Below are 22,314 nucleotides of genomic sequence, written 5' to 3'. Positions count from 1 at the left end.
CTTTGGTTCTCACTTCCTCATTTCCACTCGTGACAGCGTATACGCCCTGTTATTGGTGGCCTTCTGTGTATTCAAGTTATGATTGGCTAGCTGTTCTCGCTGACTAATTGGCTAATTAACGTGTAAGCAGGTTGTGATTGGTTAGCGTTCCCTGTGCGGCCTGTGATTGGTTCACTTTGCGCAGCCTGTGATTGGTTCACTTTGCGTCGGCTGTGATTGGTTCACTTTGCGTCGGCTGTGATTGGCGACTTAGTCCAGGGAGGCCATCGGCTCCAGGTCGGGCGCGATGGCGGTGTGGAAGCTTCTGGATCGGTTTTTGGTTTTGTGGCAGTTGCTCGGGCTGCTGAGGGGCGGTGAGTTGTGGGAGGTGGGGAGGCCGCGATCATGTTCAAGTGGCGGCTGTGTGAGTGTGTGTGTGAGAGTGTGAGAGTGAGAGAGTGAGAGAGAGAGAGGAAATCTGTCGCTCGGGCTGCGTGATGGCGGTGCGGCCGCTCCGTGTCCCGACCAGAGACAGGCCCGAGGGTGAGATTAACCTACACCCCTCCCGGCGATTGTTAAGACAGGCTGAGCGGCCAGTGTTTGCCCTGCCCGCCGAGTCTGTGAGGGAATCATACCTGACAGGGGAAAAGACATTTCAGTCCTTTCCAGATCTTCTGCCCCACCCCCCCCGCCCGCCCGCCTTACCCTCAGGTTTCCTTTCCCTGGCACCTTACATACTGTTGACGCCTGACAGAACTTTGTTGTCCTGCTGAGTTTATTTACTACGAGACATGGTGGTGCATGGCCTGTTTCTGAAGTGATGCTGGTATTTTGGTGGATGATACACAAGTTTCAGCCTGACACACAGTGTAAATATTCTCCAACAGATTCCCTGAGCACCAAGGAACCTGACGGAATGCTGTCACCCAAAGATGCTGTATTTCCATCCACCCTAGGCACCACGCCTGCTCATCTAGCAGACTGTAAGGAAATATAGAATAAAAATGTAACTTCTGTCTTCTTGTTACTCCTGTTCTAAAGCTAATGTTTGTTAAAAATAGACTCATAGCAATAATGTTTCTTAAAGTAGAATATGAGATCTGTCTGAATGTAAGTTGTGGCTTGCCTTTGACACAGTGATGATTCTATGCAACTCTTGCCTGTGACTGTTTCTAGCAATAACCACAGAACCGTCTTACCTGTCAAAGTGCCCCAGTGCTGGATTGTGTGTCAAATTGGACCCAGTTTGTATGAATTGTATGCAGCTTTGGAACTGCACCTATGGAAAGGATGTATCATTCAACTGTACAGTCAAGCCACGTGTACATTGCACAGTAAGTAAACCTTCTGTACAATGTCTGGGGATTGTGGAAATAAATATCATTAAATTTTTGGCCCTACTTTAGTTTTGTTTACTATAAGTTGTTAAAACAATTATGAATATAGCATATTTAATAAAGTAAACTTTACATGTTGCTTCATACTGGGAAAATAGACTGAGTACTAGTCGAAGAATTAGCAGTGTTGACTATGGGTGAAAGGGTAGATATTTGAACCCAGGGAGAGGAGTAGCAATGTACAGAGCTCCAGTGAGCGGAGCATTGAGGTGTTGAGGCTCTGTCAATTCTGGAATGGAGGAGTGGTGGGGGATGCGTAGGATTTGTGCATGACACCTTTCCAACTGTTGTTTTGTGAAGCCCCTCCCTCATCTCCACCTGTGATGCTATTGACTTCAGAAAAAACTGTCTCTGTTTCTCATCACAGTCAGTTTTCCCTGGTATGGCACTCATTTTTCCTCTCAAGGCATGAATGTATTTGCCACACAACTGGTTTACCCATCTATCTGTCATCACATTTGGTGCTTTTGGGCTTCACTTTGCTCTGTTAAGAGCACTTCCTGCTTCAAAATCATCCTGGAAATCAAAGAAAATCCCTAACTTAATTTCACCACCACAGACCATCTCCATAAAGAAGGTACAAGAAGCTCATGCATTTATTTATTATCAAGACTAGGAGCCACTCAGCTGTCTTGTCTCCTTTCTGCGTTTTTCCTTGCTTATTGTAAACTCTGACCCACTTTCATCCTGAACAACAGTCTTTAGTTCCTGTTCTGTCTTGCCCACTTGCCCTTGTTTGCTGAGCTCAGCTTCTCCATAAGATTAATTGCTTCCTTGTTAAATAGTTTTTCTCCTCAGCTGCAGTCCTTGTGATGAAGATGTAGGTCTTGTAGCAGTTGGATTTTTAATTCATTCTCTTGGGGGATGGGGAAATGGAGATCAGTCAGGCTGGACTCAGAAACAATACAATTGATTGATTTTTGTCTAAAACATTGTTGAGAGTTTTGAGAAGTTGAGTTTGGCAGACAAAGTTTGGATTAGGGTTTTTGGGATGGTGAGGTTGAAGTGAGTGACATTGCACAAATAAAAGTAGAATTCAAATAGTTGGTTGGTAGTACAGAACTTGAGGATTGCTGAAATGTCCAAGCTTTTCATCTTGCAGTCATCAGGATGGATTTCATTGAAACTTGGTATACAGATAAGGTATGGCCCAAAGGAAAATTGATCAGTTTTTGGTGAAGGTACAGATCCAGATTTTTTTGATTCTAGACCAGACATCAAGTTTTTGGGAAGATCCAATGAGGGACCAGTAACATTTTGTTTAAAATAGACAACGTTTGAGATTCAAAGACACTTGCTAAGAGAATAAACCACAGGTTTTGAAGAAATAATTTACAATATCTATCTTATACTCCAACTTTAAGAATTAACATGAGTAAATATGAATTAACAGGCATATACCACACATAAAATAGCAAATGCATCAAGGCAGGTCCCACGGATTTCTCAGCAACCCATCTAGGCGTCAATAAACACTGAGTCAACCAACCTTGTTGAAACTCTGTCTGCCTCACGAGGGTCTCTAAACTTTTCAATTTTAAAGATCAAGCCTTTGAATTCCCTCAAAGCCGCTTCAGCTCAGGCTAACTCAATAACTGCACGCCTCCCAGGATTTCAATCTCATCTCCCAAGACACTGCTCCCCTGGATTTCCGAGTCTGCATTCCAGCCTCTACTTACCAACACAATTTCAACTCTTTCATAGCCAGTTAGCTTCACTGGGCTGGCACTGCCCTGAATTTCACCAAGCTCCAATCTCCGCAGTTACGCCAAGCTATAATTGGCTCCTCAGGTTTTTCAGAGCTCTAACCCTTTCTAGCATTGAGCCAGTGATCATCTGCCTCCTTCCCAGCTCCTCAGGTCTTCTCCTGAGCCCTAACTGTATTGAGTTATAAAATGGTTCCTGGGTCTTCTGAGCCCCAGTGATGCAGAGACAGCTAACAGCAATACTTATCTGCCAGGAACTGGCTAACATGCAGTAAAACTTCCCTACTTTTATATTCCATTCCCCTTGCAATAAATGCCAACATTCGATTTGCCTTCCTAACCACTTGCTATACCTGCATGCTAACTTTTTGTGATTTTTGTAGCAGAATGCCCAGATCCCTCTGCACCGCCGAAATCTGCAATCTCTCTCCAATTGAATAGTATATTTTTTTGTAATTCTTATTGCAAAAGAGGGTAAGTTCACATTTTACCACGTTATACTCCATCTGCTAAATTTTTTCCCACTCGCTTAACTTGTCTATATCCTTTCGAAGTCACTCTACCTCCTCTTGACAACTTATTTTCCTACCTGTCTTGATGTCATTAGCAAATTTAGCTACCATACAACTAGTCCCTTCATCCAAATCATTGTTTGATTGTAACAAAATGAGGCCCTAGCACTGATCCCTCTGGCATTCCCCTAGTTACAGCTTCGCAACCTAAAAAAGACGCATTTATCCCTACTTTTTGCTTCCTGTTAGCTAACCAATCTTTTATCCATGCTAATATGTTACTCCCGGCACCATGTAATATCTTGTGTAGTAACCTTTGATTTGGCACCTTATCAAATGCTTCTGGAAATCCAAGTGCACCACATCTGCAAGTTCCCCCGAATCCACCTTGCTTGTTACTTGCTCAACAAAACGCTAATAAATTAGTTAAATGCAATTTCCCTTTCACAAATGTATGTTGACTCTGCTTGATCAAGTTAGGATGTTCGAAGTATCCTGCTATAACCTCCTTAATAATGGATTCTAGCAATTTCCCTATGACAGATGTTAGGCTAACTGGCCTGTTTCGTGCTTTCTGTCTCCCTTCCTTGTTGAATAAAGGTGTTACATTTTAAGTGTAATAATCTTAAAATTGCTTTAGTTGCATTTATACCATTTTCAGCAGTTAACTTTTTAATTTTCCCAGAACTAAAATTTACCTCTAAAATATTACCAGGAACTAGGCATTTATAACAGGGTCCTGGAATTTTTTGATGGATCTATTAACATTGTGAGAGAGGGCAAATTTACTTTTTTTTTGGAATATTATTGTTTGTTTTATTTAGGCTGTGGTGGAATTTGTCACGGCTGTCAAAATCTAAGCAGAGTTTTCAGAGCAGGTTGTTGGATGTGGATTGGCCTAAAGCCACCTCAGTGAGGTGGAAGCTCTTTTGTAGTTACAGATCATCAACCAAGCAGGGAAAAGCCTCAAGGAAAAGTAATCGTAACAACATTGAGTTAACACAGCGTGGCAGAGAAGTGCGCTGTACTGAGTGGCCTCTTCACTTGTTAATGTTTTACTATTCATTTTTAGTTTAGCATTTTCTATCTGCCTTTACTTGTGTACCATGTTTAAAGGCTGAGTGCTGATAGCTTGCTATGAGGCAGTTGCCTTCTTGCTGCTGGCCACTGAACTAATCAGTCATGTCCTCTTGGTGGAAGCACCTGCTGATGATTTTCTCTCTTTTGTTCTCTCATCTTGTTGGGATACAGTTCCATGGGCATTAGTGACCCCTCACCCACCCCACTCTTAGTACCAGTGGTTGTACTGGTGAACCAGAACGATTCATGATCCTATGAGGGAAGGGGAACGTTGTTGCTGAAGGATTGATAAATAAGGGTCAGGACTGGGATCCCTGACTAGATGGGGTCAGGACTGAGACTCCCTCATAGCTCAGTTGGTGAGATAAATTGTAAAAGATGCTGTGACTTAGATCAGTTAATGTTGCGTGTACTGGAAATGAAACTTGGGACTTGTTATGGACAGGGGAGATAAAGTAGGATGGTTCCCCCTTTTTTCCACTCTCAACTAACTGCGACAATATGTGTTTTAAAGAAGTGTTTTAATCCCTTGAGTGCTGTGACTTTCAAGAAGAAGGTACAAGATAGGCTTTCTTGTAAGCTTAAATTAAAAGAAAGAATAAATATTTATTTTTCTCAACATCCAAAATGTACCAGCACCCACTCACTCACATAAGGCACACATACAAAAGAAAATATGCCACATGTACTTAGGTTTCTTAAGCGTGCAGAAAGTCATTTTTGCTATCAGTGCTCATAATGGTAGCTGGAAATATTGCAGGCCTGAGGATTTCTTTTTGGCCAATTCACATCTGCTAATGCTAAGTTTTTAATCATTAGAGAACGCACAAATTCTCCTTTTAGCACTTAGCCTAATTATATGGGAGTCAGCCTGTAAGTTAGTTTCAGTTTGGTTCACTCTTGGTTCACTGAAGTCAGTGGAGGTTGGAAGATTCTGATGATGAACTTACAGTGGCTTGCTGTATGCAACATCAGGTTTCTAGCTTTGCTCCAGTTGAAGTTGTAGTTGAGCCCCTACAGTGAAGATATAATCTGAAGATAAAAGCATAGCCCCACTTCTGTAATAATATAAAGGCAAAATACTGCGGATGTTGGAAATCTGAAACAAAAACAAAAAATGCTGGAAAAACTCAGGCCTGACAGCACCTGTGGAGAGAAAGACAAGAGTTAACGTTTCGAGCCCATATTACTCTTCTTCAAAGCTTGAAATGTTAACTCTGTCTTTCTCTCCACAGATGCTGTTAGACTTGCTGAGTTTTTACAGCATTTTTTGTTTTAGCCCCAATTCTGTGCCTGGGGTGAATTTCCTAGACAGGGATCTTCCTTTTCGTCAACTCTTTTCTTCTCCACCGATGCTGCCAGACCTGCTGAGTTCTTCCAGGTAATTCTGTTTTTGTTTTGGATTTCCAGCATCCGCAGTTTTTTTGTTTTTAATCTTCCTTTTCTGGGTAAGATTTCTCCCTCCTTGGTCTCTATCCCAGACTATCCCATGCTCGGCTGCTCAAGCTGTGACTGAATAAGGTGTTTCAAAAAGCTAGTTTCTAGTCATGTGACCACATTATCGGTGGTCCCATTGTCCAAAAAAAAAAGGCTCCTGACTACATTAACATGGATGCACAATGGTATTTGAATCTTACCTATTTGCATCTCATTGTGGTCAAATGGTTTTCCTCACCTATTTTTGTGGAATTTCAGACTGCAGCCACTAAGTCTGGGCATCCATTATTTATTAGCTTCTGTAGACATTTAAACAATAGGAGCTGTTAACTCCACTGGAGAGATTTTGTTGCATCTTTAATGTCTTTTATGACGCAGCAGTTCGTAAAAGCTGAATTATTTAAAATCCCAGAGGGAAACTTTGAAGAACTGTCATAACCTATATTTTCAATTGGTATGTTTGAGATGCAGCTCTGAATTCAGAAATGAAACCACCAAGCCTCCAGAGGTTTTTTATATAAATTAGATTAAACATTTAATAACTTACAAGGAATTAAACACATAGACATGTCTACAAATTACTATCATATTAACTTGTAAACAAATCCCCAAATTAATCACTCCGAGGTAAATATCTTCAAGGCTAGAATAACCCATAGACATAAACAGACAACAGGCAAAGCACATTTTATCTAACCAATTCAAAATGAGGTTCCTTTCAGTTTGGTTCCTTTGCAAAGTTGTAGGCTTACAGGCAGCATGCCTCTTGACCTGCACATAAAACTCTTCTGTGTATACCTAGCCTTCCCTTTGAATGTAAATTCTTATTGTATAACCAGGCCCTTTGAACTCCACCTCTTCTAACAATAAAACCCCTTTCATAGCACCAATTTAATTAGTAATATAAACATATCGCTTGGTATCTCCTAGCTAGGTGCAAGATTTCACTCCCTTCGAATGGTTTATTCAACAAAATGCAAATGTGCCCTCTACCTTACTGTTTAACACCTCAAAACTACTATGCATCATAACACCAGACTAGCTGGCTTTAATCCAATTAAGACACACACTCACACCCGCACCCACAGACACAGACCCTACTACAAGTCCAATTTAAAATAATTTCCAGTAACGTTATATACATTAATATCTTTCTGACATGTCTCTTCAGTGGACTGTCTAAGAAGTCATTTACATTTAAGCTACTTCTGGTTAAGGCAGTTTCACGTGTTTGCAGTTTCAGATCCACTTGTACAAAACCCGCAAGGTACAGCTACTAGTTGACCGAGTAAATGAGTATACCACCCCATGGGACAACTAAACAGACAAGTTGACCCAGTTTTGATTGATGGTCTCTGCTGAGTTAATTGATCTTGTGAGCTGCACTGATGAGGTTAATTCACATTAGCAGCAAACACATGACACCCTGTGCCAAGATAAATTGTCCATTTTCATTCTGCTTTTTAAAGGTTAGGTGTCCATCATCTTCATAAATTCGTGGTCATAACTACATGGGTGTAACAGAATTCATAGGAACTTCTATATAATCATTCATTTCTTCCCTTATTTGTTTTCGTATCTCGCTCTTTTCACACTCAGGATGAAAATAAGGTGGAACAGAAAACATTTCAAATTACAATGATCTGCCGGTTCTGTTGGCAGCTGCCACCTACTGAGTACCAGTGCAAAGAAACCACCAAATGCAAGACAGTGCAGTGCCCGCGAGAATATTTCATTTCCAACTGCACGACTTTGGAACATGTGCATTGTCTTGGTAAGTAGCCTTTTAGGGAGAGCTGGTGAGAAGGGTGTGTCTAAAAGAAATATGGAGAAAGAGAGATCAAATAGCTGCAGTTTTTTTCAAATGAAAATGTTAGTTTCCGCTGATTATTGGCAGTAGAATACCTAGCTAGAAACAGTTGAAGTCCAAAGAGACTTAGGTCCATGTACATGGATTATTAAAATATCAGATACATATAGAAAATAATCGGAAAGACGAATGGAGTGCTGAGTTTTGTATCTAAAGTGTTAGAATACAAAGGGTCAGAAGTGATGCTACAGTTCTATTAAGCTCTAGTTAGATAAATCTGGATCAAATCCCCCTCTGATTTCCTCGGCTGTCAAGACCAATGCTAACCTTATCAGTGCAGCTCACGATCAATTAACTCAACAAAGACTAGCGATCAAAACTGGGTTGACTTTGTCTGTTTAGTGGTACACTCATTTACTTGGCCAACTAATAGCTGTACCTTGTGGGTTTTGTACAAGTGGATCTGAACCAATTTAATGTTGGGGGGGATTAAACAATGTGCTAAAACTTGACAGTACGTTTTTGTGACTGTTATTCTTTAGTTTTTTTTGTTTTTTTCAGGTTGTAAGCATTCTTTTGTAATTGATTTTCAACATACAGACACAGGATACCTTGATATAAGTAACTATGATGTGTGAACTCTTTGACTTTCAGATTGAAGTGATTTTTATATTCATCAGGTAATCGTACGTTTCAAAAGAAGATGTATTGCAATTGGACAGGGGGTTACAAATGGTCAACTGCTTTGGCTCTAAGGTGAGACTGTGAGATGAAATATGTTGTTTCTTGGCTGAGGTCCCTGTCTGAAGACTTGTTTTCAATCTTTTCCTTGCTCTTGTCAAAAGCTGATCGCCATTGGGTGACCTGTTATTCATCCTGGATGATACTAGAAGAAGATTTGTCTTTGCAAGAATGAGACTGCTCTGTACTCATGATAGCTTATAGAGAGTTTCACTTCCACTAAGAAGTATACATCCATTAGTATGAATCAACCTGCTCTTCCTTCCCACTTATTTCCCACCTGTAATGGTTGCAAGAGACAAGTAATAGTGATGATGGCTATGGTGCCAGGTGAAATGATTTGTACAGGTTGTTGAACTCAGTATATTTGTTAAATATAATGTCGACCATATAATGGTTATTTCTGGGATTGGTGCAGATCCTTGCAACAGAAATTATTGTATTGGTGTCACTTACTGTGGTATATCCAGTTCCAGTCTTGCTGTAGGACTTTCCAAGATCCAGAAAGGGTTCAGAAATACTGAACAGTAAATTCAGAAGAACAGGAGGAGGACATTCAGCTCCCAAATCTGTTCTAACGTTCACTTGGATTATGGTTGATCTGATTATTAACTCCCATCTACCCACTTTGCTCCTGTAACCCATAGTACACTTGCCTAACAAAAATCTGTCAAAAACAAAAAATAAAAATACCTCGAAAAACTCAGCAGGTCTGGCAGCATCTAAAGAGAGGAACTACAGTCTGCCAATATTACTTTGACATTTTCAGTTGACTTCAACAGCTTTTTTGGGGCAAGTTCCAGTTTTTCATTATCTGTTGTTTGAAGAAGTCTTCCTTTCATGGCCCCTGAATAGGGGGAGATGGTGGCGTAGTGGCAGTGTCACTGGATTAGTAACCCAGGGGCCCAAGGTAATGCCCAGGGAACATGGGTTCAAATCCCACCACAGCAGCTGGTGGAATTTAAATTCAATAAAAAGAATCGAATTGAAAGCTAGTTTCAGTATTAGTAAAACTATCATCGATTGTCATTAAAAACCCATTTGGTTCCCTAATGTCCTAGAAATTTGCCATCCCGACCTGGTCTGGTCTACATGTGACTCCAGATCCCCAGCAATGTGATTGACGTGTCGGTGCAGAGTCAATGGGCCGAAGGGCCTCTTCTGCACTGTGTGATTCTGTGATCCTGCTCTCTGAAATGGCCTAGTAAGCCACTCAGTACAAGGGCAATTAGGGATGGGCAACGAATGCTGGTCTTGTCAGTGACATGCACATCCCATCAAAGAATTAAGAGAAAACAAAACAACTTAGCTCTAATTATAAGGATTTGTCTCCATGTTCTGGACTGTCCTGCCAGAGGGGAGAGTTTCTCTCTCTTTATCCTATATGAAACATCTAATTATATCACCCCTTAATTTTCCATATACAAAGGGATACAAGCTTAGTCTATGTAACCTGTCCTTGTAACTTAATCCTTTTAAGCCCGGTATAATTCTGGTGAATCATCTCTGTACCCCTTCCAAGGTCAAATATTCTTTTGAGGTATGGTGCTCTTAACTGAATGTAGTTCTCCAGATGGGGTTTAACCAGAGCTCTACAGCTACAACAGAAGTTCAATCCCTTTGTCTTCCTGTCCCTTTGTTGTACCTGACCACTAGCTTTTAGTGGTTAGTTGGATTCCTAAACTGTCTCTGCTCATTCACAGTTCCCTGCTTCTCCTTATTTAGAAAATACTCTTAATCTATCCTCCTTGGGCCTGAAGTGGATGGTCCCAGCCTTTCCTATGTTGATCTCCATCTGCTATAATTTTGTTCGTTCATTTAATCTATCAGTGAACCTTAGCAACTTTGACGTCCCATCTTTCCATACACGCTACTTACTGTACTACCTAACTTAGTGTTGTTAATAAACTTGGATATAAGTTATTCTTTTAATCAAGTTAGATATGAATTGTATTGAATAGCTGAGGCCCCAATACAGATTCCCGGGAGACACTATTGGCATAACGATAAAGCTGAAGCACTCATAACAATCTTCAGCCAGAAGTGCCGAGCGGATGATACATCTCACCTTCCTCCGGAGGTCCCCAGCATCACAGATGCCAGTCTTCAGCAATTTGATTCACTCCACGTGATATCAAGAAACAGCTGAAAGCACTGGATACTGCAAAGGCTATTGGCCATGACAATATTCCGGCAATAGTACTGAAGACTTCTGCTCCAGAACTCGCCACATCCCTAGCCAAGCTGTTCCAGTACAGCTACAACACCGGCATGTAGTTCTCCAGATGGGGTTTAACCAGAGCTCTACAGCTACAACAGAAGTTCAATCTAGAAAATTGCCCAAGTATGTCCTGTACACAAAAAGCAGTAAAATTCAATGCGGCCAATTACCACCCCATCAGTCTACTGTCCATCATCAGTAAAGTAATGGGAAGGGGTCATCAACAGTTGTCAAGCGGCACTTGCTTAGCAATAACCTGCTCAATGACACTCGGTTTGAGTTCTGCCAAGGTCACTTGGTTTCTGACATCATTACAGCCCTGGTTCAAACTTGGACAAAAGAGCTGAATTCCAGAGGTGAGGTGAGAGTGACTGCCCTTGACATCAAGGCAGCATTTGACCGAGCGTGGCATCAAGGGACCCTAGCAAAACTGTAGTCATTGGGAGTCAAGGGAAAACCCTCCACTGGCTGGAGTCATACCTAGCAGAAAAGAAGATTGTTGTGGTTGTTGGAGATCAGTCATCTCACCTACAGGACAACTCAGCAGGAGTTCCTCAGGGTAGTGTCCTAGACCCAACCATCTTCAGCTGCTTCATCAGTGACCTTCCTTCCATCATAAGGTCAGAAATGGGGATGTTTGCTGAGGATTGCACAATATTCAGCACCATTCGTAACTCCTTAGATACTGAAACAGTCCATGCCCAAATGCAGCCAGACCTGGACAATATCCAGGCTTGGGCTGACAAGTGGCAAGTAACATTAGCACCACACAAATGCTAGGCAATGGTCATCTCCAACAAGAGAGAATCTAACCATCACCCCGTGACATTCAATGGCATTATCATCACCTTGGGTTACCATTGACCAGAAACTGAACTGGACTAGCTATATAAATACTGTGGCTACAAGGGCAGGTTGTAGGCTAGGAATAGTGTGATGAGTAACTCATCTCCTGACTTTCTGAAGCCTGTCCACCATCTACAAGGCACAAGTCAGGAGTGTGATTGAATACTCTCCACTGCTCTGGATGAGTGCAGCTCCAACAGCACTCCTGGAGCTTGACACCATCCAGGACAAAGCAGCCCGCTTGAATGGCACCACTTTCAGAAACATTCACTCCCTCCACCACTGATGAACGGTGGCAGCAGTGTGTACCATCTATAAGATGCACTGCAGAAACTCACCAAGCCTCCTTGGACAGCATCTTCCAAACCCATGATCGCTATCATCTAGAAGGACAAGGGCAGCAGATACATGGGAACACCACCACCTGGAAGTTCTCCAAGCCACCCACCATCTCCTTGGAGATATATCACCATTCCTTCACTATCACTGGGTCACAATCCTGGAACCCCCTCTCTAACAGCACTGTGGGTGTACCTACATCACAGGGACTGCAGCGGTTCAAGAAGGCAGCTCACAACCACTTTCTCAAGGGCTATTAGGGATGGGCAATAAATGCTGGCCTAGCCAGTGATGTCCACATCCCATAAAATGAATTTTTAAAAATTCAGCCAATTGCAGTGCATATGTGTTATCCTGACATTGTTTCCAATCTCCTAACCCATTGCTTATCCAAGCCAATAGGATGTCTCCATGTGCTGTCCTTTTTAAAAGTCTCTTAATTGGAACTTTGTTGAATGCCTTTTGGATCAAATAGACCTATTCACAATTTGTTATATTTAAGGTGAGACATTATTTCTCTGTATTTTCTAGAAATAGTCTGTGCCCAGGTTATTGCAAAGCATTAGATGTGCCAAGTTCCTTCCTTAACAAAGATCTAAAATAGTTCTAGCAGTTTCCAGTGGCTAACTGACATACTCCCATGTCTGATCTGTATCTTAAGTCCAATTTTCCACCTTGGTTCTTGTAAGATGTAGCCTAGAATGCCTTCACTTGCATTGGTTAGGTATTCCAGTGTGATTTTAAGAAATCTTGACTACATCTAGCAAGCTGTCAGTTTCCCACAATATTCTGACTGTCCTACAACATAGTAAACAGTAGAGGTTGTCACTGGACCGCTTTTTCAGCACAAGGATTATGCTTGGCGATTGAGTTGATTTGTTAACTCTGTGGCTGCTGTTGTTTCTTTTATGTTTGCTATTAATAAAATATATTTGCTATACACAACATTGGCTTGGTCTCCTTCAAATTTCTTTTATTCTAAACTCCTTCTCAGTTTTGCCCACTTACTTAACATATCTGTGACTTTGCAACTTTCTGCTTCCATTGACACTATTTGCTATGCCACCTAACTTAGCATCATCAGCAAACTTGGATGAATGGTTCTCTATTCTTTCAACCAAGTCGCATTTTAATATAGTCAAGGGCTCAGGCCCCAATATAATCCTTGGGGGACACTACTATTTACATCTCGCTACATTTAGTACATATCCATCCTTATTCTGTATCTAATCTCCAAACCGATCCCGAGCTAATAGGGTGCCTTCAGCTTCACGTGCTTTCATTTTTAGCAGTGACTTACTTGGAGCCTTGTCGAATAACTTCTGGAAGTCTTATTTAACCAACATCCATAGACACTTCCTTATCTACCGTGTCAATTACCTCAAAAAAAATTCAGGTATGTTCATTAGACATTTATAAGTCTGGTCTGGCACTCGTATGTTTGCAAATAATTTGAGAACTATCTTTGAAGCATATAGTTGAATAATGTCTGTATTTGAGAAAGGAATGTGGTTCATGTTTGTTTGTTGAAATGTTATAAATAGTTCATTTATTTTGCTTAGCTTCTGGTTTGATGAAATAGATGGTGCTAACTGGTGGAGTATACTCTTCACACACTATATCAACAAATGAAATTGGAAAGAGTGGTGGGGGGAGGTGAAGGCAATGAATGTGGTACAATAAATAGTGTCTCAGTGTGAGCCTTGGACAGAGTAAAATGCAGCTAACATTTTAATACTGGTGGCTTGTTGCAGTGTCGTGAATGTACATTTTAATCAAACCCGTGACTTTCCTGTTGGTTCGCTTACCACTTCAGAGATTTTTTTTCTCTGCAGGGTTTGGTTTGAATGGGGTCGCATGATATAAATGCCCAAAAATTAAATGTTATTTACTTTCAGAACCTGGTTCTGGCAAGTGATTTTGTTACTTCCAAGTTACAAATTGCTTGAAATACCCTTGACTTTTTGTATTCTCCGCCAGCTGTTAATTGCTTGTGAGTTGGTGCACCCAGCTAATATAGATTTGGAGAGTGCTTCTGGACCTCCCCTCAAATTGCAGAGATCTGCAGAGATTGTCTATGGAGCATGTAAAAATCTCCAAAGTAAAACCCCTGGAATATTCGTCAGTGTACAGGGACTGTAATGGAACTTATTTCTCCAACCTACAATTCTTTGCATATGATTGCTGCTGGCAAGGCCAGCAATTTCACATCACTAATTGTTCTTGAGAAGGCAACGACGATGTGGCAACTTCTTGAACTGTGCTGTCTGTATAATGAAGGCACTTCCGCAGTGCTGCAGGATTTTGATGCAGCGATGATGAAACTACGTCCGAGGATTTGTACAAACTGTGGTTCTATGCTTGAGTAATATAAACTCCTTTTATGTGCAACTTAGATAATGGGTGCAATGCACATTTTCTAATAAAAAGACGAACCAGTACAGGAAAAAGTGACTTCTTATAATTGGAGGATTACTTGGTACAATTATGTTTATATCTTATTTGTTATGTTAAAGGCACTATATAATTATAAGTTGTTATTATAGTGCTTTTAATGTAAAAGTATGCCCCAACGTGTGTCTCAGAAGCATTATCTGACAAAAATTAAAACACCAAAGGAAGTTAATAATAGGGGTGAGTAAAAACTTGGTCAGATTTTAAGAAGAGATTTAAAGGAGGAGAGGGAGCTGGAGGCACACAGATAATTAGGGGAAGAACACCAGAGCATAGGGCCTAAATGGTCAAAAGCACAGTAGCCATTGGTGGGGCAAAGGAACTAGAGGGTGCACAAGGAGGTCAGAGCTGTAGAAATGCAAAGATCACTGAGGATTGTATGGGTGGAACAGATTACAAAGACAGGGAAGGGCGATGTTTGGATGGATTGGAACACAAGGATAAGCATTTTAAATTCACTGTGTTGGTGGACCAGGAGCCAATGTAGGTCAACAAGCACAGGGGTGATGGGTGAATGGAACATGGTGCAAGTTAGGATCTGGGCAGCAGAAATTTAGATTAGCCAAATTTATTGGAGGATGAGTGGGCAGCAGAGAACATAAAAAGGTAAGAAATAGGAGCAGGAGTATGCCATTTAGCTCTTCGGGTCTGCTCTGGCATTCAGTAGGATCATAACTGTTCTACCTCAGCTCACCTTCCCTCACTATCCCCATTTCCCTTAGTACTTAAAAATCTTATTGATCTCTGTCTTGAATAAACTCAAATACTGACCATCTAAAGTTCTTTGGGATCGAGTTCATAGATACATATGCCTTGGAATGAAATTCCTCCTCACCACGGTCCTACATGGCTGATTCTTATTCTGAGTCTGATACCGTGTTCTAGATTCCCCATCTCAACAGCTATCGTGTCAAGCCCAATAAAAATTTTGTATGTTTCATTTAGATTGTGTCTCATTCTTTTGAAATGCAGGGGAAAAAATCCTATTTTACTCAGTTTCTCTTCATAGGATGATCTGTTCATCACCTCAGAGCATTGGAATAAGAAGATCATGAGGTGATAGATCATGGGCGAGGATTTCAGCAGCAGATGGACAGAATTGAGGGTGCATATGTTACGGATTTGGAAGTGGGTTGTTTTTGGGATGGAGAGGATATTTGGTTGGAGGCTCAAATGAAAATGCTGAAATTATAAACTGGTTGGTTCAACCTGAGATAGTGGCAAGGGAATGGAGTTTGAGGCTATGTCCTTCTTATTTTAAAGACCCTCTCAGGCTAATAGTTTGTTTCAACCCACGAATTACAAGATGATAAATTGATGACTCAAATGGTTGTTGGGCTTAATGGGGTTAGTTTATTTGTACCCAATATTACAGATTTAAAATTTACAGAAAAAATAAAATGGCTTCAGAAAATGATTACAGATTTAAAAGGTTGAGAAAGGGAAAATAAAAAAAAGTTGCTTTGTTACTTTACTGCCAGCAAATAAATGTTTTAACAATATCTAGCATTAGAATGCTCAAATATGTTACCAGCAATCATACAATCACCTGAAGTAACCAGCTCCTAATGTTTGCAGACTACTTCTGATGCTCGGTCGGGCATGTCCTTTCAGTTGCAATGTTGGGGTCTCACAACTGCAGTAAAAATCTGATGTGTTCAACCTCTTGTGTCTCTTTTCAGAGGATCAGCAATGTTACTATATTGACTAGCCACACCATTATATGAAACATCTTTTAAAGCACAATACCCAATTATATTCTGCGTCCTTTGTTTAAACCAAAGGGTTTGAATCTTCCCAGAAACCCGTTCATCTTTCTTTTGCTTTTTCCAATATTCATCCATCATCTGTTGTTGGGAAAATGCTAGATTTCGTTATTAAGGAACAGCAGGACATTTAGAAAAGCTTGACGCAATCAAACAGAGTCAGCATGGTTTTTTGAAAGGGAAATAATATTTGACTAATTTGCTAGAGTTCTTTGAGGATATAACAAGCAGAGTTGATAAAGGGGAACTGGTAGATGTAGTATATTTGGATTTCCAGAAGGCAGAACAGAAGGATCTTTGTGTTCTTATGCATGAAACACAGAAAGTTAGCATGCAGGTGCAGCAAGTAGTTAAGAAGGCAAATGGAATTTTTGCCTGTATTGCTAGGGGGTTGGAGTATAAAAATAAGGAAGTCTTGATACAACTGTACAGGGTGAGGCCGCACCTGGAATATTGTGTACAGTTTTGGTCCCTGTATTTAAGGAAGGATATACTGGCATTGGACGGAGTTCAAAAGAGGTTCATTTGGCCGATTCCTGGGATGAAGGGGTTGACTTATCAAGAACAGCTAAACAGGTTAGGCCTTTATTCATTACAATTTAGAAGAATGAGGGGTGGTCTTATTGAAATGTACAAGATTCTGAAGGGGCTTGACAGGGTAGACGTTGAGAAGATGTTTCCACTAGTGGGGGAATCTTGAACTAGGGCACATAGTTACAGAATAAAGGGACACTCATTTAAAACTGAGATGCAAAGGAATTTCTTCTCACAGGGTAGTGAATTCTCTACCCCAGAGAGTTGTGGAGGCTAGATCACTGAAAATATTTAAGAAGGTAGGTATTTGAAATATCGGGGAGTTGAGGGCTATGAGGAGCTGGCATGATAGAGGAATTGAGGCCTGGGGCAGATCAGTCATGATCTTATTGAATGGCGGGGCAGGCTTGAGGGGCTGAATGGCCTACTCCTATTTCTTATGTTCTTATCATGTGAAGTCCCTTGCAATCAGTCTTCCGAGAAAAAGATTTTTCATTTTGCTGGAGGACCGTGCTCCAACTTATCTAAATTGTATCATCTTCCCAAGGTCTAGTTTTTATAAATTCATATACCAATGTCTCTCTCCAGCATTATCTTTCTTGTTTTTCCTGATAGCATTTGTTTTAGTTCATAGTTTAGCAGGTTTAGTTTAGACTGAAATTTGCAGAAGAGATTCTGTTTTCAGTCCAGCTCAATTTGTCACAGGTGATATGGTCAAGCTTTTTGCTGTGAATTTGTTTAAAGGGTTTTTTCCCTGTTCTTATGCGGCGGGTATGTTTCTTTGCGTTAAAACCCAAAAGTACTGGAAATACGTGGCAGCGATTGTGGAGAGAGAGAAAGACTTAATGTCTCAGGTTGACGTTCTGATAAAAGTTCATTGACATGAACCATTTACTGTTTTTCTCTCCACAAGCTGTCTAACCTGCAGAGTACTTCCAGCACTTTTTGTTTTTATTTCAGATTTCCAGCATTCAGAATATTTCGTTTTTGGCTTTATTTTTGGCAGAATTTGGGGCAGAGCAGTGGGTGTCAAAGGAGGTTTATGAACGCAAGGTATTTTAAAATTTGTGTTGGTGCTGTGATCTTGGGTATCGTGGTATTCCATAATTCTATATTTGGCACAAACCATCCTTTACCTTTGTTGCAATTGGATTCCTTGGGTTCTATAACTTGATTATAGGAGGGTTGGATTTATAACTTGCATGAGAGACAAACTCTGATCCTCTGGGGTCCACAGAGTCTCCACCTGAGAACTTCCTCTAAGCAGCAATTGTGTGTGGACCCCAGGCAGCAGGTACTGGAGAGTATTAAACTGCAGGACAAATCTGATTCTGTGCACCCACTGTCCATTCACATGTTTGTTCCAGCAGAGTTCACTTGACAGTGATGAATAGCAGGAATCCTGGCTTATTTTTCTCTTCTAATATAACAATGAGACTAATTGTACATTCTTAGCTGTGATCAGGCACCTTTAGCCCAGTATCACATGGAAATGCTTTTACTGATGCAGCAAAAGGAAAATCAAATGATGATATTTTCCTGCCAGCCACTGTAGTGAGAACAGGGAGGAAAACTGGGAACCCTTTGCTTGTTGACTGCCATTTCCTTTTTATTTAATGGAAGTTTTAATTTGATTTCAGCATCACATTGGGAGGGTTTGGAGCTGATCGCTTCTATTTGGGCCAGTGGAAGGAGGGTCTTGGCAAACTCTTCAGCTTCGGAGGGCTTGGAATATGGACGTTGATTGATGTGCTGCTGATTGGGATTGGATATGTTGGTCCTGCAGACGGCTCTCTGTACATCTGAGCTGAAGAAGAAGCCTTGCCCCGCGACGGCCCTGAATTGTACAAGTGACAGCGCCATACGGAATTATGGAACAACAGTTGCTGGAAAGTGATGGGAAAGCGTGCTGCTGTTGTGTGCACTATTTGTACGGAGATAATTTTCAAGATGATTTGTGGACAATTCAACCAGATGCATTGGCTTCCTGTTGCTTCCAGGTTTTGTTGGCTAATGATCACTGAAATGACCAGTGAAGACATCCCTGGGACCCTGTTGTGGTTTGTTGCTTTTTCCACTGATTATTCCCTTGATTTGTGCAGATTTTGATTGAGTCCTTCTGTGGAGGGCTGCAGACAATTTGGTATGGCAAGGATCCAATATTTTCAAGAAAAACACTGATTCAAAGTAATGATCCTGTCAAGAAGTGGAATTTCACAAAAAAAGGAATTCCCTGGACATGAACAGTGCTGAAAAAGTTTGAAGTTGTTTGGCACTTTATTACAACTTTTTCTATAAGTTACGTTTCACTCGAGATAATAGAAAAAAAGCAAATAAAGAGTGGTGAATGGTGGTAGGGTAATCACAGGACTGCACATCACCAAATTGTGGGCTTTTTCAGCCCAGCAAACTGGGCTGTTTACTGGAATTGTTGTGCCATGATGAAAGCACAATAACTTCTGATACGTCGCACAACATGGTGAGAGGGTGGAAGGGTGTACCTTTAGAATTGAGATGGATACCTGTTTGCTTCCATTTCAGTTCAGTGTCGAAAAGTAACCTCTGACTTAATTGCACGTGGCTGTGTGCTAGGTTACGTGCCTGAGAGTAACACACAACTAATGCAGTCTGGATTGAGCTTATCTGACCTTTTGCTCTGGGAACTCAAAACCATGGGAGAACTGTTACTATGCTTCTGACAGCACCAGAATGTTGGCCAGAGAGTGGAATTAGCAGATGCATACAATAATGGGAACCCCCTTGTGTGGCATGGGAGAGCAGGAGAAGAGTGATCTAACCATTAGAATAATCTAATATAATGATGCATCCTTGTGTAAATAATCAAATATCAAAATGAAACTCCAGTCTCAGGCACTGTTGCAGCAAACTGAGCTGTAATCTGATTTCGATGCAGCTGATAATCCTTTTCTAAGACATGTAGTGAAGTAGGATAAATTGATCACTAATTTCAACCATCTGCAGCCTGGTACAGGTGTTTCAAACCATCTTAAAAATCAGCAGGAAAATTATGGTAAATTCTTATTTATACACTTTTATCAAGATGGCTGGTCTTCTGTGATTACTAATATTGCCTGAGCTACAGGTAGCTGGATTGAGACGAAGGGATTTACTGTACTGTATTCTTACAAAAATGTGAAAATAAACATTGCTGTATCAATATTACCCATAATTTGAATAAGTCTCATGTCCTTTTGACTCATTAAAATTACATCAGTTAATTGACTGGAAGTGGGGAGAAGGCCTCTTATTGAATATACCTGAATTGCACTACTGTGACTTGACAGCATCGTTTCTAGCAGAGAAGGTTAATAGCTGTGTGCCTTTGTAATGTAACAGCAAGGAAGAATTTCAGAATCATTATGGATGTTTATGCCTAAATAATTCTTTGGTAAACTGTTTTAACTTGTGCTGGATTTGTCCTGAACCTAATGTAGCTGAAATGGGTTTTGTGAATTCCACCAAGGGTTGGAGGATTGCTATAGGACTTAGAATCATAGAATAACACAAGTACATTGTGCCTATGCTGGCTTCTTGCAAGAGCTATCCCATTCCTCTGCAAATTTTTCCCAATCAAGAGGGATTTGGATAAATACTGGAAAGTTGAGATAATACATTTCAGAGCATAGCTGTTATTTTTTTCCTCATATCATCTCTGCTTCTTTCACCAGATACCTTAAATCTGCATCCTTTGTACAAAGCCATCTCACCTCTACAGTGTAGAAATGTTTGCAGTGTGGAGGTTTCCAGGTTGTTGTGATGCTTCCAATTTTACCTTCTCCTACATTTTCTTTTCTAAGCAACCAAATACTGCAGTGGCCTGATGCAACTTGCCTTCTACTCGAAGTCAAGCATGAGTTCAGTGCAAGAGCAAATCTATTGCCGTTTGCTCTATCCTTGATGTTTGGACATTGGGGAGTTCTATTTTAGTTCCAATTGGGCAATTTCAATTCTTTCTAATGTGCAGTTCTGGTAATCTTTAACTGTGAATTGGAATGATGTTTAGTAGCTTGTAGGCCATGCACTTTGTTCCAAGTTGCCGTCTCATTTTAAAAATACAATAATCATGAAACATATACACCTTGCAAATATGTCAATTGTGCCTTCACCAGCTCCTCAACCCGAGTTTTTCTGTACCTTTATCTTTCAGTTACTTCCACATTCCCTGTTAAATTATGCTGCGGTCATTTATAGTAATGTATTTCAAGTCCAAATGTGTAAGGCTGAAGCATTTGCTACAGTCTTCAGCCAGAAGCGCCGATTGGATGTTCCATCTCGGCTTCCTCCGGAGCTCCCCAGCATCACAGATGCCAGTCTTCAGCCAATTCGATTCACTCCACGATATATCAAGAAACGCTGAAGGCACTGGATACTGCAAAGGCATGTCCTGAACATAAAAGTGGGACAAAACCAAGCCAGCCAATTACAGTTCCATCAATCTACACTATCGGTAAAGTAATGAACAGGGGTCATCAACAGTGCTTTCAAGTGGCACTTGATTAACAATAACCTGCTCACTAACGACCAGTTTGGGTTCCAATAGGGCCATTCAGCTCCTGATCTCATTACAGCCTTTGTTCAAACATGGACAAAAGAATTGAAATCCTGAGGTGAGAGTGAATGCCCTTGACATTAAGGCGCCCTAACAAAACTGGAGTCAATGAGAATCAAGGGGGAAACTCTCCTCTGGCTGGAGTCATACCCAGCACAAAGGAAGATGGTTGTGGTTGGTGGAGGTCAGTCATCTTACCTCCAGGACAACTCAGCAGGAGTTCCTCAGGGTAGTGTCCTCATCCCAACCATCTTCAACTGCTTCACCAATGACCTTCCTTCCATCATAAGGTCAAAAGTAGGGATGTTTGCTGATGATTTCAGTGTTCAGCACCATTCGATTCTCCTCAGATACTGAAGCTATGTCGAAATGCAGCAAGACCTGGACAATATCCAGGCTTGGGCTGACAAGTGGCAAGTAACATTCGCGCCCCACAAGTGCTGGGCAATGACCATCGCCAACAAGAGAGAGTCCAAACAACACCCCTTGATGTTCAAGGGCTTTACCGTCACGGAATTTCCTCCCCCTCCCCAACCTATCAACATCCTCGGGGGGTTACCATTGACCAGAAGCTGAACTGGACTAGCCATATAAATACTGTGGCTACAAGAGCAGGTCAGAGGCTGGGAATCCTGCGATGAGCAACTCACCACCTGACTCCCCAAAGCCTGTCCACCATCTACAAGTCAGGAGTGTGACGGAATGCTCCCCACTTGCCTGGATGAGTGCAGCTCCCACAGCACTTAAGAAGCTTGACACCATTCAGGACAAAGCAGCCAGCTTGATTAGTGCCACATCCACAAACATTCACTCCCTCCACAACCAAGACACAGTAGCAGCAGTGTCTACCATCTACAAGATGCATTGCAGGAATTCACCAAGGTGGCTTCGACAACACATTCCAAACCCACGACCACTACCA

The 22,314-nt window shown here is 41.2% G+C and overlaps 1 protein-coding gene across 8 annotated transcripts; it reads left to right on the top strand.

The window, feature by feature from the left end:
- Nucleotides 1-232: 232 nt before the first annotated feature.
- Nucleotides 233-20,615, top strand: tm2d3 (TM2 domain containing 3). 8 transcript variants are annotated; one of them, XM_041178561.1, is made up of 8 exons: nt 233-353; nt 867-962; nt 1,156-1,313; nt 7,711-7,885; nt 8,602-8,677; nt 13,358-13,464; nt 17,783-17,875; nt 18,463-18,589. In XM_041178561.1, the coding sequence occupies exons 1-7, from the start codon at nt 287-289 to the stop codon at nt 17,866-17,868; spliced, it is 765 nt and encodes a 254-aa protein (XP_041034495.1). In that variant the 5' UTR covers nt 233-286; the 3' UTR covers nt 17,869-17,875; nt 18,463-18,589. The 8 variants fall into 8 exon arrangements, with proteins under 8 accessions (XP_041034495.1, XP_041034494.1, XP_041034490.1 ...); XM_041178560.1 differs by lacking the exons at nt 17,783-17,875; nt 18,463-18,589 and adding an exon at nt 20,512-20,615; XM_041178556.1 differs by lacking the exon at nt 13,358-13,464 and having other exon boundaries at nt 18,463-20,012.
- Nucleotides 20,616-22,314: the final 1,699 nt, after the last annotated feature.

The sequence above is a fragment of the Carcharodon carcharias genome, chromosome 32 (assembly GCF_017639515.1).
Source record: "Carcharodon carcharias isolate sCarCar2 chromosome 32, sCarCar2.pri, whole genome shotgun sequence".
NCBI classification, from domain to species: Eukaryota; Metazoa; Chordata; class Chondrichthyes; order Lamniformes; family Lamnidae; genus Carcharodon; species Carcharodon carcharias.
Note: the sequence above shows the minus strand (reverse complement) of the source record. Positions and strands in the feature narration are given on the sequence as shown.